We start from the raw sequence: 16,689 nt of genomic DNA, 5'->3' as shown, positions 1-16,689 counted from the left end.
AGAAAATTATAATTTCTTTTCCCGTTCTATATGTCCACACTAGTTTATTTTGATTGCTTACTGATAGATACTGGTTTAGATATTAGAAGAAAATTCACAAATATATATTTGTTTACTAATTCTTCAGTTAAAATTAATAAGCCGCTGTTACTCAAACTGAACTTCACATTTGTTTGTTTTACCTTATATAGGGGATTGATTAACTGCATGATCATCAACCTGATAATATTTCTTGGTCATTATTCTTCTATTTATTTCAACTAGGCAACTAGCTTTCAACCTCAAATACTTCAAGATGTCTATGTTGGGCGATGGAGAAAGGTGTGCTTGCTTCGATCAGCTAGTGGTACAACTCCACCCATGAAGACATTCTTAGATTTACCATTACATTTTCAGAGGGGCGAAGTGTCATTTGGGGTGGGTTATGAACCAGTTTTTGCTGATCTTAGTTATGCTTTCACCGTGGTGCTACGGAGGGCTAATCTAAGTATTAGGAATCCTGGCCCACTTATATTGCCACCAAAAAAGGAGAAGAGTTTGCCATGGTGGGATGACATGAGAAATTACATTCATGGAAAAATTTCCTTATTATTTTCTGAAACTAGATGGTATATTTTGGCATCTACAGATCCTTATGAAAAGCATGATAACCTTCAAATTGTGACTAGTTCTTTGGAAATTCACCAGTCAGATGGTCGTATTTTCGTTTTTTCCAAAGATTTCAAGATTTTTTTGAGTAGTTTGGAAAGTTTGGCAAACAAACGTGGATCTAAAATTCCAGATCATGTCAATAGTCCATTTTTGGAAGCCCCAACCCTTACAACTGAAGTTACAATGGACTGGGGTTGTGATTCTGGACAACCCTTGAATCATTATTTATTTGCACTTCCAGTTGAAGGAAAGACTCGTGAAATAATATTTGATCCCTTCAGATCCACTTCTCTTTCCATTCGATGGACCCTATCTTTTGGATCTGTTCTTCCTTTGTCAGAAAAGAAACATCCATCTTCCATAGCAGTAAATAGTACCGAAGCAGATGCTAATGTATCTCATCCTACTAACATTTGTCAGAATGTTTCACCTGTTTCCCCAACAATAAAACTCGGTGCTCATGATCTAGCATGGATTGTAAGATTCTGGAACTTGAACTACCTTCCTCCACATAAACTGCGCATGTTCTCACGATGGCCTCGTTTTGGAGTTCCTAGAATTATCAGATCAGGTAATCTTTCACTTGATAAAGTGATGACTGAATTTATGATGCGTATAGATTCCACTCCAATCTGCATAAAGAACATGCCTTTACATGATGATGATCCAGCTAAAGGACTGACCTTCATGATGACAAAGCTAAAGCTTGAATTATATTTTAGCCGGGGACAGGAACATTACACTTTTGAATGCAAACGCGAACTTCTTGATCTTGTTTACCAAAGTATTGACCTTCATAGGCCCAAGTGTTTCCTAAATAAAGAAGAGTGCGGAGCTCTTGCTAAATCAGTTAACGTACCAAAAAGCTCACAATCTGCATCCGAGGAAAAAACTCCCTCTGAAAAGGGTTATCTGGCACAGAAAAACCATGATGATGGATTTCTGTTATCTTGTGATTACTTTACCATACGAAAACAGTCTCCAAAGGCTGATCCCGCTACGTTATTAGCCTGGCAAGAAGCCGGAAGAAGAAATGTTGAGAAGACCTATGTACAGTCTAACTGTGAAAAACAGAGCGAAACAGATGATCATATGCAATCAGACCCAAGCGATGATGATGAGTACAATGTGGTGATAGAGGATGATGGGTATAATGTGGTAATAGCTGACAATTGTCGACGTGTGTTTGTCTATGGTCTAAAGCTTTTGTGGAATATTGAAAACAGAAATGCAGTTTGTTTTTGGGCTGGCGGTCTAGCCAAAGCTGCAGCACCTGCCAAGCCTTCTCCTTCCCGGCAGTATGCACAGAGAAAATTACACGAGAACAACAACCAGCAAGATGGAACTGAAACTCGTCAAGAGGATGCATGTGAAACCCATGAAAAAGACGAAACTGAAATGCAAAGAGATGATGGAGCTGAAACCCATAAAGATGAAGAAGTTGAAACCCATAAAGATGAAGGAGTTGAAACCCATCAAGATGAAGTTGGTAAGTCCCTTCCCACCGGTAACAACTTAGATTCGCCCTCTTCTCTGGCTGCCCGGACGTCTGAATTCCCTTCATTCCCATCCAGTTCACTTAAGATGGACAGCTTACCATCAGGTATGTCATATGGTTCAAGAAATCTTGTAGAGTTTTATCAATTTGGATATGCAGATTAGATTAGTAATACACACCAAAATAAAACATTGTAAACATGCTTTCTGTCATAACAAATATTTTCACTACTTTCCTTTTCTTGTAACGCTAAATTTATTGTTTAGTACTTTTAAGGATAAGTTTGTTCAACCTCTTTTTTCTGTTTGTTTATTTGCCAGCCAAATATGAAAATACAGACGAGGAGGGGACTCGGCACTTCATGGTTAATGTTATTGAACCACAATTTAATCTTCACTCAGAGGGTGCAAATGTAAGCTTAAAAATTAATTTTTCTTTTCATTTTCGGTAGAGCTTACAATACTAAGTAACACGTGTGTTTTAATTATAGTGCTTACCTTTGAGGCGGAAACCTAAACCTAGATAATCAATTCCCTTTGATGCTGGATCTTTTTTAATTATGGGTAAAGTACTCATTAAATGACTTGGGCAGTATTCATATTTGGTAGAATAAAACTTAGAAGAGTGCTTTCGAAATTTTATTTCCTTGAAATACAATTATATAGCAGTTTTCTGAGAATTTGACGATTAGAGCTTGCTTCCATCCACAACTCTGGCTTTTTTGTTTTGTTTGCTCTCTGCTTATGGCCTTGTAATGGTTAGTTTACAGTGTAACAGCTTTTCTATAGATTGAACTTTCTGTTTGTTAGGAATTTCACCTTTCTATTTTTAACTAACCATTGGGACTGGTCTTGTGTTTCCTCTGCTATATATATATATGTATATATATATATATATATATATATATATATATATATATATATATATATATATATATATATATATATATATATATATATATATATATCAGAGAACAGTATCAATCAAATATAACATTCACTCTGAAAAATATGATTTGAAGTTCTTTCTCATTCTGATATTTTCTATCGTACATAATATTCACTATTGAACAATCTGATCAGATAAGAAATTTATAAAACAATGTTTCAATTATGCATGTATACATACATTTACAGGGTAGGTTTTTGCTTGCTGCTGTAAGTGGACGTGTTTTAGCCCAGTCATTTCATTCAATTCTTCATGTTGGCCATGACATGATTGAGCAAGCACGTGGTACAACAGATGAAAATATTAGTGAATACCAGCCTGAAATTGCATGGAAAAGAATGGAGTTGTCTGTTATGTTGGAGCATGTTCAAGCGCATGTAGCCCCAACAGATGTTGATCTAGGGGCTGGGGTGCAGTGGCTACCAAAAATTATTAAAGGCTCTCCAAAAGTAATGCGTACAGGTGCACTTCTTGAGAGAGTTTTTATGCCTTGTGACATGTACTTTCAGTACACAAGGCACAAAGGGGGCACTCCAGAAGTGAAGGTAAGCTCTTTTTTTCCCAATAACAGTAATAGCTAATATAAAATCATAATAATTATAATAACTAATATAAAATTAGATACTAAGACATACTCTAAGATACTCTAAATTAATATAAAAGATATTAAGAGATTTTATAATATTAATAGACTCTGATATCATATTAGAATTTGGGTTGGACATAACTCAACCCTATAAAATCGGCTTATAAGGTGAGGATCACCTCTACTTACAAACATATTTTCAAACCACATTTCATCCAATGTAGGACTCTTAAGACATGTATTTTCAGGTATGCATATCTTTAAAGAGTTTGTATATAGGATTTATATGTCCTTTTTCAATACTATGGTAGTCAATAGTCTGGTTCAAAATCCAAACGTTACATCTGCAGGTAAAGCCCTTGAAGGAGCTCAAGTTCAATTCTCATAATATTACAGCCGCAATGACATCTCGCCAGTTTCAAGTCATGCTGGACGTGTTAAACAATCTTCTATTAGCACGGCTTCCAAAGTATGGATCTCTTGCTTTGTGCACATTATAAATCTACTATTATCAGTTTTCCTTTAGCAAACACACATGTATGTTTACACCATTTAGTACTCTATCAAATTTAACAAGACTATGTAAGTTTAGTCATTCTATGACAAAAGATTATAGTCAAGATCACTATGATTTGTTCACAAGGAATAGAGTCCACTTTAGGGGTTATATTCGGATGGATCAAGCCGGTTATTTGGCATAATCAAAGCATGTAGTCAGCAATAACTGTTATTTGCTATTATTAGAATTTGGGCTGAATTTAACTCAATTCCACAACTGGATTGTAAGGTAATGGATGTCCACTTCTTATAAACACTTTTTTAAAGTTCTGTCACATCTAATGTGAGACTTTCAATACACTTTTCTCACGCCAATAACTGAATATCTATAGTGTGATTCAGTTGGCCTGATAACGAGTGCCCAATGAATCTTGGATAGATAGACTCTGTTTCAGTCTTAAAATTTGGATCGTGCTTAACTCAATTAGATAGATTTGGCTTGTAATGTGAGGATGCCCACCAACTGTAAACACTTTTCTAGACTGTATCCAGGGCCGGTCCTTTGAATTTAGGTGCCTTGGGCGAATCAAATGAGTGGTGCCCCTATAATTTTTTTTAACAATAAATACATAAGGATAAAAAAAATAATTAGATAAAAATACATTTTTATTTGACATTATGCAAAAAGAATACAAGTATGAATCTTTGAATCATTGTTTATACAACATGAAAACATAAACCAGTATAAAGAGACTTATTCTTCTTTTTCTCCTTCTACTTCTTGATCCGATCTTTTTTCCTATAAAAAAATTGACCAAACTTTTAAAATTCTTTAAATATCATCCTCTAGCATTTTTTGTCGCAAAATTATTAATAATTTATTCATAATCAATGTTCTTCAAAAATTATTTTCAACTAAAATCAACGCAAGACTATTTAAATCTATCTCGTGGTATAGTATATCTCAAATAAGATTTTAATAATTTTTAATTTAGAAAAACTTCTTTCAGCAGATGTAACACTGATAGAAATAGACAATATTATTCTATAAGCTATGCATGCAATAGAAAAACAATTAAAAGTCTTTAAAGAAATCAGTATCATATAGCTTGATTTTGATTCAGTTGTTAAAACTTCTAGAATAACTTTCAATTCGTCATGTTTTAAACAAGTTTCTAGATGTTTATAACATGCTTTCAAGTCCCTATCAGATAATGATCTAAGTCTTTCAATACTAAACAAGAATCCAAAAATATTTTTATATGTGCTATACTGCTAAAATCTTTTATCAAGTGAGTCAATTGTTTGATCTACAATATATAAGAAATAGTGTTTTCGAAAAGACTCTTCAGCAGACTCTAGATTCAGTTGTGTGGGTTTAGATGATTTTTCATCAGTGTTGTTTTCTACGAATTTGACGTTTTTGAATACACACACATTCAATCTCCATTTCATTCTCAATCTTTTCAGTACTAGCCTTAACATTTACAAATCCAGATTCTCTTTTAATATATATAGATGTTAAAAAAATATTTTTTTTGGTGCCCCTAAGATTATGGGGCCCTGGGCTCCCGCCCCGCGAGCCCGTGCTCAGGGCCACCCCTGACTGTATCACATCTATTGTGGACCTCTCAACAACTATAAACATCTAAACTATTTTTTATTGTGGATGCCTTCTTGATGCATTGGTAGATACTTGTTAACACTGCAACAGTTTTCTATTTAAATTTATCTTTGTCAGATAAATTTAGATAGTCCAGGTTGATAAATCAGGAGTATTAGCTACCTCATGCAGTCAGTTTCTTTTTTTCTCTTAAAGAAACTTAAATCTAGGACTTTTTGTTCTATATGAAGAGTTCTTCAAATTGACCAAGTATATATCATTTACAACTTAGGCCTCCAAAAAGTAGCCTGACACTTCCAAATGAAGATGATGAAAATGTCGAAGAGGAAGCTGATGAGGTGGTTCCTGATGGTATTGAAGAGGTGGAACTTGCAAAAATCAACCTCGAAAAGAAAGAAAGGGAACAAGAGTTGCTTCTTAATGATATTAAAAAGTTGTCTTTTTTGTGTGACCCTTCCCAAGATCAACATCCAGAAAAGGAACCGGACTTGTGGATGATAGATGGTGGAATAGCCATGCTGGTAAGGAATGAATCTTGTTAACTATCCTTTAAATGTTGTAACTGGATATTGCTGCTTATTCTTCGAATTTAGATGATTCTATCTGCCAAAAACTAATCAGGCTAGTAGTTTACTTAGCCATACTGGCATGGCCGTGTTTCTTAAATTTTTTGTATCACTTGAATGTGAATATTTCTCATCATTGATGAAATATTTCTCATCATTGATGAAATATTTCATACAACTATTTATATAGTATCACTCGGCCTCTCACTTCTTGCTACCACTCCTTGTTTCTTGTTTCTCCAAGTTACAAGATTACCCCAAAACATAGGTACAATGTCCAGAGGTAGATCTTCGATTTATTATTGATCCTGCCTAATTAGCATCCGTGAATATAGGTACATTCCTTTCATTATTCTTCTTAGAAAATAAGCTCTTACCTGGATTAGTTTTTAGATACCTAAGGATTCTGCAAACAACCTCAAGATGTTCTTCAAAAAGAGAATACATAGATTCACGAGCGTTATCACTTTGAATTGAAAATATTTTAATTTATGAACCAAATTGTATGTATATTTCTTAACATAAGGTTTGAAAGATTGAGAAAACATCTGAATAGTTCTCTATCGCCAGACTAACTATTGAACAATCCTTTTTTACTATGAAGATTAGATTGCATAATCAAATGGGAGATGAATGAATGAACGGTTGTCTGATGACTTCTATTGAGAGAGATGTATTCAAGAACATTGACAATGAGTTGATTATCAAAGATTTTAAAACATGAAATCGCTGTAGAGGACAATTATAGATTATGTATATGACTTCTTGAATATGAGTAAATTGAGTACAATGTAATAGATTTTATATATATTTTAGTATGACAAATTTTCATTTGTAATCAAAGTAGTCCAACACTGGCAGGTCCAAGGATTGAAGAGAGAACTTGTAAGTGCTAAAAAATCCAGGAAGGAAGCATATGCATCATTAAGAATGGCCATGCAAAAAGCTGCACAGGCGCGGCTAATGGAGAAGGAGAAGAACAAAAGTCCTTCCCATGCTATGCGCATATTTTTGCAAATTAACAAAGTTGTTTGGAGCATGCTTCTTGATGGTAAATCCTTTGCTGAAGCCGAAATTAATGACATGGTAAGCACTATGTAGCAAGCCTAAATCCTTCTACCCTTTCACCATTTTTCCTTCCAAAACTCATTTAGTCCTCTAATAAAGCTGTTTTCACAAAGTATAAATTGCTATCTCAACATCAAATATTCTTAATTCTGAGCCTGGCTTCAATTATATTAAGACAGGATTTAAAACTTTCTAACTTAAAAACTCAATTTTTCTCAATTATATTATACAAAACCATTTGTAACACCTCAAACAGTGTTCTTCTGCAGTTTCCAAACTATTGAATCTAGAGATTTCTTATTCTGAATGTTATACACTTCAATGGGACAGAGAAAAAAATAGTGTATTTTTGTGGTTTACTTGTTCTTTCTTCTCCTTCCTATGCCTGAACATATAGTCATAGTTTTCTAATTTTCTTAATTCATTTACTTTTTTTTTGTATCAAATTGCAATAATATACTAATTCAGTTTCATTGCTTAACACTTAGATCTATGAGTTCGATCGGGATTATAAGGATGTGGGTGTTTCTCAGTTTACAACCAAATATCTTGTTTTCAAAAACTGTCTTCCCAATGCCAAATCTGATACGATTTTGTCAGCGTGGAATCCTCCAGCCGAATGGGGAAAGTATGTGATTTTTCCTGATCCTTGAACTTGCTGGTGCTTCCAGGTTAATAATTTGGTATTAATCGTTGTTAATTCATGGGATTTTAGGGAAAAGAATGAGAGAAATAATAAGAAATATAACTATAGTGAAATATGCTTGATATTGACTTAATACCAAAGACTAAACACTAATCTCCACTTTAAATGAATACATACTAATTCCCATATAAATGCGAATAATGACAGAAATAATTACATGATTTTACATGATTCTATTTTATATTTTACACTCCTCCTTAACATATAATTCATATGCACCAAGCTTGTTACTTGTATAACTGAATTGAGGACCTCTCAAAAATTCGGTAAAGACATCTACCAGTTGATCATTGAAATTGACAAAGTTGGTGAAGATGTATTTTGATTTGATCATCTCCATTACAAAGTTAGCGGTGATGTAACTCGATTTTTTGCATCTTCAAATTGAAGTTCTTTGAGTAATTGTTCCAACCAAATAAATTCAGAAGTTACTAATTGTGAAAAATAAGAATAATATTGTTTTGAGCGTGCTTGAGATCCAATGCTCTCAGCATAATGCTTAATTTATAATCATGTAGTTACAACTTACAAGGGTAATAAACAATTGTGCAATTTAAAAAAAAAGAAAAGGAATTAAACTAATACAAATGACCATGATACATAGAACTTAGTATGCAATGGATTAACTAGAAAAATGTAGAATTAATTACTTGGAAAATGCAGATTTAAATTATTAGAATTTCCAACACTCCCCCTCAAGCTGGTGAATAGGTATTCTCCATTTCCAGTTTGGACACAATTTTTTCAAAAGTTGGGAAGCTCAATCCTTTGGTGAAGACATCCGTAAGTTAACCTTGTGAAGGAACATAAGGAGTGCAAATCAAACCGCAATCAAACTTTTCTTTGATAAAATATATACTCACTCCAATGTGTTTTGTTTGGTCATGTTGAACTGGATTGTGAACTATACTAATTGTAGATTTATTATCACAAAAGAGCTTCATAGGTCCATCCCATTTAATCTTCAAAACTTCTAAAATAATCTTCAACCAAAGTAATTCACAAATACCTTGTCCCATAGCTCGAAACTCAACTTCAACATTGGATCGGGCCACAACATTATGCTTTTTACTCTAAGTTACAAGATTTCCTCTGAGAAATGTACAATACCCTGTAGTTGACCTCCGATCAATAGCCGAACCCGCATAATCAACATCAATATATGCCTCAAGAGTAGCACTTCCATTCCTTTTAAACAAAATCTCTTTTCCAGGAGTTCCCTTAAGATATTGTAAAATCCTGTAAGCTGTAAATAAATGAACTTTCTTTGGATTATGCATAAATTGACTAACCATACTAACAACAAATGCAATATCTGACCTTGTATGGAAAAGGTAAATTAGTAAAGGTCATTCCCTTCTCTAGCATGTCCAATCTTCCTCCCTGAATCCTTGTCTTGAAATTTACAATGGTTGCTGTGAAAAATTACACTACAAGATAAATCTTTCGTAAGTTTTTGTATAGAGACTAAGTTTGTATACAATTTTGGAGCATGAAGGACATTTTTTAAAAGAAAGGAAGGAGTTATTTGGATGTCTCCAATACCAACCACTGTTGCTAGAGTACCATCAGCGGTGGAAATTTTCTTATTTAGGGTGATATGTGGAGAAGTAATTGGATGAAGGGGTCATGTGGAAATTTTGATTATAAAGTTGATGTGTTAATTTTTCTTTGATTATAATGAGTGGGGTTTTTACATTTTCCTTACCTTCTAGGTATCTTGATATTGCATGTTTTCTTCATTTGTATCTTTTTATAGAAAAGTCATGCTTCGAGTTGATGCCAGACAGGGAGCTCCAAAGGATGGAAGTTCTCCCTTTGAACTTTTCCAGGTAGGTTTCTTTGAGGTTATTTTGTTCTTTCAAATGAGGGTAGTTTAGTTCAGAGGAATAGAATCCATTTGATATTCTAATTTAGGTCTTTTCTTATATTATTTTTATGTGATGATATTTCTAAATATATTTAGAATAGAATATTCCATAACATATTTAAATATACCGTAATACATTTTTTTTTTATATTTAGTACACTTAATTGTGCAATTCTCTATATAATCACTTGTTCGGTGAATAATTTTTTTAAGAATATGTTTGTTTTAAAGATTAAAACTATAATTTTAGAAATATTATTTTCAGAAGCATTATTGTTAGTAATTGATGATATATAGAGGTTAAAAATATATATATATATATATATATATATATATATATATATATATATATATATATATATATATATATATATATATATATATATATATATATATATATATATATATATATAATTTTCAGAAGCATTATTGTTAGTAATTGATGATATATAGAGGTTAAAAATATTTGTACATAGAATAATCCCACGATGACTATAGTATGTATTAGTATGTATTAGCTGTAAATATCTCTATATATAATAAATTCTTCGTAGTGCTTTTCAAGACACACAGTTTATTCAAATGTCTCTTAGTCTCTGGTATTTCAACATGGTATCTGAGTCTGGTTTAGGATCCGGTGTTCCACCTGCTATCAGGTTTCCGCTATCGGGTCACCCACCATTTATTTCCACGCTCCAGTTGTCTAGTCCTAAGTGTTATGGTGTGTGTTAAGAGTATCACATTGGACAATATATAGTCTGAACATGTCTTTATAAATGGGAACAATCCTCACCCTATAAGCCGGTTTTGTAGGGATGAGTTAAACCCAACCATGTATTAACAGTCTTACATTAACTTATTTTATACTATAGGTAGAGATATATCCACTTAAGATCCATTTACAAGAGACAATGTACAGAATGATGTGGGGATATTTCTTCCCAGAGGAAGACCGAGTTTCACAACGCCGACAGGTAGGTTTAAAATTTCAAATCCCTAGATAACTTCTTTCCACAACCAAGACTAAAGTTCGCAGATTTATCATGTTAAAATAATGGTTGTCTATGCAGGAAGTTTGGAAGGTCTCAACCACAGCTGGTGCAAGGCGTGTTAAAAAAGGTTCTTCAGCCAGTGAAGCTTCCACCTCAAGCAATCAGTCGACAAAGGAGTCTGAGGCCTCATCCAAATCTTCCATCTCTTCGTTTCTATTTCCTACTACCAATCAGTCTTCTGCACAGGTGAGTACTTAATGAATTGTTTGGTACATGTTTTTTTTGGATAACCATGTTATAGGTGTGAAATATTTATCAGCTTTAATGAGACTAGTATCTGCTATGGAATCTAGCTGCCCACCATTAGTGGGGTCTCCCTTCCCAACCATTTTTTCTACCCACAAGACTCAAATCCAAAAACTTATATCTAGTTCTACTCGAACCAATGCATTGTTGGTGTGCACGATTCTAAAATAATAAGAGAAATGTAAACACGCTTATTGACACTCCTCTCTCAATTACATTCTATACTATTGGGTGAAATCTCTGGTTAGCCTCACTATCAAGAAGTGAGTCCAAGTTATTTAAAGCCGGTATAAGACTTCACCCAATAATAGAAAAAGTGTTGAAAATAAGTATTAGATCTTTTGTTGCTAGCATTCCTTTATGAAAAATACATGAAAAACATCTCATAATCTCACTAGAGCTTTTTCTTAGGATTATTTTTCGTGTTTTCTTATATTGTGATTTGTTTCTTTAGTTAAGTTGAATTTAAGAGCCTCATATGGGGGATTAGTATTTCTCTCTCTCTCAATCCAACCTTCATATCAATACAATTCAATTATTTTGAATATCTGTTTCCTCTCTTCTTCCCTTACCTAAAGTTCCTTTAATTTCAACATTCTAATACTAACAAAATCAAAGGAAGCATGTGCCAAACTTCATGGGTAGTAGATCTAGAGAAGAATATATAGCCTCTTCTTTCCCTTCTGCTTTTCTTCTTGTCTGAGTTTATAATAGGCTAATATGCAAGAAAGATCTTCCATAAGAAGTTTGGCAACATATATGCAGGCATCCAAAGCACAAAATGTCAAAGTAGTTCCTGGTTCAACCCCCGAGTTGAAAAAGTCATCTTCTTTTGATAAGTCATGGGAAGAGACCGTGGCAGAATCTGTAGCTGATGAACTCGTCTTACAAAGTTTAGCTGCGAACAAAAATGGCCCATTTGACTCTACTGAGCAGCAAGATGAAGCTTCCAAGAGTAAATCAAAAGATCCGAAAGGTGTAAAAGCTGGTCAATCATCTATTGAAGAAAAGAAGGTAGCTAAGCCACAAAAGATAATGGAATTTCACAACATCAAAATTAGTCAGGTTGTTGTTACTTCTTTAGAAGTTGTTACCTGTTATTATCTGTTTGTAGTTCTCTTATTTGCTTGTGTTGAAATCGTGCCAATTTCAAGAAATTCATGTCTTTTTTCTTGCAGGTGGAATTGTGTGTTACCTATGAAGGGCAAAGATTTGTTGTAAATGATATGAAATTACTGATGGATCAATTTCACCGGGCCGAGTTTACCGGGACTTGGCGAAGACTCTTCTCACGAGTTAAGAAGCATATCATTTGGGGAGTTCTAAAGTCTGTGACTGGCATGCAGGTGATAAGTAACCTTAACTTTACTGTTAGTAGGATAACTTTATACTCTTGATATTTTACATTGTAGACATATGCTACTCGTACCTAGGGCTGTTTTCGGTCCGGTTCGGTCCAGGTATTTGCTATCCCGAGAGCCGGACCGAAATAGTATCGGGTAAATCCGGACCGGACCGAAACAGTGATGGATCAATTTTTTAGACCGAAACCGGACCATTACTTCGGATATCCGACAAAAGTATCCAATAAGTATCCAATATAGTATCCAATTTTGGTATCGGATAAAAAAATTACCCATTCCCGGACCGAATAACATTTGGTCGGTCCAATGGACCGGTTCCACCGGTCCGGTTTCCGGTCCGGTTCTCGGATCCTATGGACCAAATACAGCCCTACTCGTACCTGCCACTTCCAAAGCAAATCTACAAAAACGTGAATAAAAGAAATTTTTGAAAGAACCTATCTTTGAAACGGCCTTTGTAAATCAAGAAAAGCATACTATGCTAATTTCCTAGACCTATTTGGTGACAATCTTTATAATTCATTTAATTGTTTCGTTTTCATGGATCTAGGGGAAGAAATTTAAAGACAAAGGTCAGAATCTGCCAAGTGGAACCATTGTTCCAGAAATTGATCTTCATGTTAGTGACACTGAAGGCCATGCAGGAAAAACTGATAAGCTTCCACCATCTTGGCCTAAGCGCCCTACTGATGGAGCAGGCGATGGATTTGTAACATCTGTTAAAGGTCTATTTAACACTCAACGCCGTAAGGCAAAGGCTTTTGTACTTAAGACAATGAAAAATGAAGCAGAAAATGAAGCTCAAGGAGATTGGAGTGAAAATGAGGCAGAGACTTCTCATTTTGCAAGAACGCTCACGATAGTAAAAGCTAAAAAACTTATTAAGCGGCACACTCAGAAGTACAGCAAAGAACCGAAAGGTTTGTCTTATTCCGATAATATTATAAAAATTGTCCAAATCAAATGAAGACATATTTTGATGCTTTGCTTTCTAATCTTGCTGACTTATGTATGCTCGTCCATTCCTTTCTTGTTGATTTGATCGCTTGAGGACTTAATAGTCAATTTTTATAGGTTCGGCCGCAACAGCCGCAATTCCAAAAGAAGAATTACAATCATCATCTCCAAAAGAGGAAGCTATATATGACAGTGATTCGTCAAGCGGATCCTCATCCTATGAAGCTTTTCTTGAATAGAAACGTCCATTTAGAGGAATTCTCACTTCTCAGCTGAGCATGACGTTTCATCTGGTTCTTATATGACTAAAAGGAGGCAAGATCCTGACAACTGATCTTTCTCAATCAGCAGGTACCACTAATGAACACTTAAAAGAAGACAAGAAATTGGGATTCAACATTGGACATTGCATGATTGATGTGGATTTCTACTTAGATAATATGTTCATGGCTACCTCAGTCGTTGTAGATAATTGTATTTGTCTACTGTCTTGCTTTTTCTATCCTTTGTCAACCACATATACAAATCTATCATGCTGTATTTCCTGTCAACCCCAGTCACTAGTGTCAAGCCTTGGGACTTTTCAATGTCAAACATTTTCTTGTTGTATATTGTTGTAGCTTCCAGTGAACGTGTAATTTTGGGCTTTTTTATTTGAAAGAAAATAAAAGCATAAAAGATTGACAATGATTACATATAAATAATGAGCACCTTAGTACTTGTTTCACACAAAACGAACCTATGGTGAAAAAAAACAAGAATAAAGAAAAATGGTGCAATCTTCCAATGGAGATGATAGGGATTGAGAGAGGTTATAGATGTTTAGGAGCATTTAAACTGATGCAAATGAGGGTGTAGGTCATCGTCTTTGATTCCCAGAGTTAACCACGGATAATGACTCTCAACAGGACAACCCGGAGTAAGCTTTTAAACCCGGAGTAAGCTTTTAAACTAAAACTAGTCAGAAACCCGTGCTGCTGCACAGGTAAAAGTAATTTGTATATTATGTAAATAACTATAAAATGTTGTGTATTTAAGAATCTTCCAAAAGAATGATATGGTAATAAAATGACAAATAGTTTTCTAATAATGTGAATAGACAATAATGAGTGTTATTCCTAATTGTGGACCTCCGTTTTTTAATCCCGGGCCATACCTCTGATCTGTAGAGATACGTGAACTGACTCTTTTTTATCGCTTAATGCTTTCGCATTTTGAAAATTCACAGAGTCGCCACCGACCTTTTATTTTATCCATTTAAGGAAAGGTTTATAAAAGAAACAGAAAAAAGACCTTTAAGAAATTCTGGGTAAGGGGGTAGGTTATACAAAGGGAAGGTGTTAGCACCCTTTGTATCCATGGTTATCCATGGGCTCTTAAGTTTGCTTAGCTCACTTGTTTTTCGATCACTTTTCAATTGCTTTAGAATGCTCATATGTGGTTTCAAATACTTTTGTAAATTGAATTTTGTAATGATCCGTGTGCGGATGTATACAAAATGCTTGTTTATCTTTCGAAAGATGTTTTGAAAAGAACGTTAACTTTGTAATGATCCGTGTTTGGATATATACAAAATATTGTCTTTTTGGAAAGTTTTGTTTTGAAAAACAACAGTGTATGAGAATTTTGTTTGTTTTGATTTGAGCAAGCAAATTAGGAGGTCTACCCCGAGTTGTAAGGTCTTTATCCTATTTCCTTTCACCGGATATAAACAAAAGGTTCGATTTTGTACTCGAAACAGTATAATTTTGACTTTGATTTTGAAAAGAATGAGAAGGGATTACCTTAAGAGGTGCAAGTGTGATTGTGTTTGTATTCAGATATTTTATCTTTGAAGTTAGTGATCTAACGGTTCAATTTTATCTTTGACATACACGCAGTTTATATTTGCTGGAAATTAAAATGCGGAAATGTAAAGTGCGGAAAGTAAATCTACGCTATTACATCGATTGTGCAGGAAATGTAAACTAGCCTATTTACATGAATTTGACATCCTATACATTTATCTAGGAATTTAAATTGCAAGAAAAATAAAAGGCATGTTTTTGGATTTTTTTATGATTTATTTTAATTATAATTAATGTATGATTAATTAAATCAAAATGAAAAAAAAAAGATGAAAATAGATTTAAACCTAGAAATTAAGTTTAAAATATGTACAAAATATTTGTTAATTAATTTTAAAACAAAACTAATTTTTTTGGAATTTTTGAAATTGATTTGAAATTGATTAAGCTAATTAAAACATAATTATGCAAATAATTACACAAATAATTAAAACTTAAAGAGAAAATTATTCAAAATATGTACAAAATTAGTTTATAATATATAAACAATATTTAACATTAAGAACAATTTTTTTTTTATGATTTTTTGATTGGTTAGAATAATTAAGAAGCAAATATATAAATATATATTAATTAATTATGCAAAATATTGAAATTTCGAAGAAAAATAAAATATTTTTGTTTCAGAAAATAATATATTATTTTAGAAGTCTAAAAACATTTTTTGTGTATTTTTTGGATTTTTTAAACCATTTTTAATTAATTTTGCAAAGAAATTAAAATAGAAATAAAAAATAAAAGGATACTGATCAGATGTGGAAATTGAATGAAGGAACATGATGCAGCTGCATGATCTGGCGCGTTGGATTGGATGGATAGTGGATCAGATGGTTCAGATTTTGAGGCGCATGGCACTCAGTGTACCTGCAAAACACTTGATTAGTGGGAAATTTAAAAGAACTGCGCGCGCGTGCCAGCCAATAGGAGGAGGACACGCATCATCTTCAACCTCCAGACGCCACTTTCAACAGCGCTTTTATGCAAAAGCGCTATAATTGATGAACCCTAATTCTGCAAAATAACGAATAGGGGTAAACAGGCATAGAAATTAGGCGCGATGGTACCATTCAACTCGTCTTGTTCCACTGAATGTAACCATGCCCTTAATTTGCTTTAATTTTGGCCCTAATGAAGAACCCTAATTTTGAGCTAAGAAAACCCTAAAATGGTACATGCTACAAACAGCCATTAAATTCCAATTGAAGCTC

At 33.7% G+C, this 16,689-nt stretch overlaps 1 protein-coding gene across 6 annotated transcripts in view; it reads left to right on the top strand.

The window, feature by feature from the left end:
* Positions 1 to 14,939, top strand: part of LOC131620678 (protein SABRE-like) — a 31,220-nt gene extending 16,281 nt beyond the window's left edge. For 3 of the 6 annotated variants that reach the window (XM_058891815.1, XM_058891816.1, XM_058891819.1), the window contains 14 exons: positions 265 to 2,254; positions 2,470 to 2,561; positions 3,286 to 3,642; positions 4,034 to 4,152; positions 6,077 to 6,326; positions 7,233 to 7,457; positions 7,928 to 8,067; positions 9,905 to 9,981; positions 10,892 to 10,989; positions 11,086 to 11,253; positions 12,079 to 12,378; positions 12,492 to 12,659; positions 13,228 to 13,597; positions 13,752 to 14,939. In XM_058891815.1, coding sequence (XP_058747798.1) covers positions 265 to 2,254; positions 2,470 to 2,561; positions 3,286 to 3,642; positions 4,034 to 4,152; positions 6,077 to 6,326; positions 7,233 to 7,457; positions 7,928 to 8,067; positions 9,905 to 9,981; positions 10,892 to 10,989; positions 11,086 to 11,253; positions 12,079 to 12,378; positions 12,492 to 12,659; positions 13,228 to 13,597; positions 13,752 to 13,873 — 4,476 coding nt within the window. In that variant the 3' untranslated portion in view covers positions 13,874 to 14,939. Of the gene's footprint in view, positions 1 to 264; positions 2,255 to 2,469; positions 2,562 to 3,285; positions 3,643 to 4,033; positions 4,153 to 6,076; positions 6,327 to 7,232; positions 7,458 to 7,927; positions 8,111 to 9,904; positions 9,982 to 10,891; positions 10,990 to 11,085; positions 11,254 to 12,078; positions 12,379 to 12,491; positions 12,743 to 13,057; positions 13,202 to 13,227; positions 13,598 to 13,751 lie in introns of those variants that run through there. The other 3 variants (XM_058891818.1, XR_009289248.1, XR_009289249.1) reach the window with 3 other exon arrangements.
* Positions 14,940 to 16,689: the final 1,750 nt, after the last annotated feature.

Source organism: Vicia villosa, linkage group LG7, assembly GCF_029867415.1.
Source record: "Vicia villosa cultivar HV-30 ecotype Madison, WI linkage group LG7, Vvil1.0, whole genome shotgun sequence".
Classification (NCBI taxonomy): Eukaryota; Viridiplantae; Streptophyta; class Magnoliopsida; order Fabales; family Fabaceae; genus Vicia; species Vicia villosa.
This window is presented reverse-complemented; position numbering and strand designations above follow the sequence as displayed.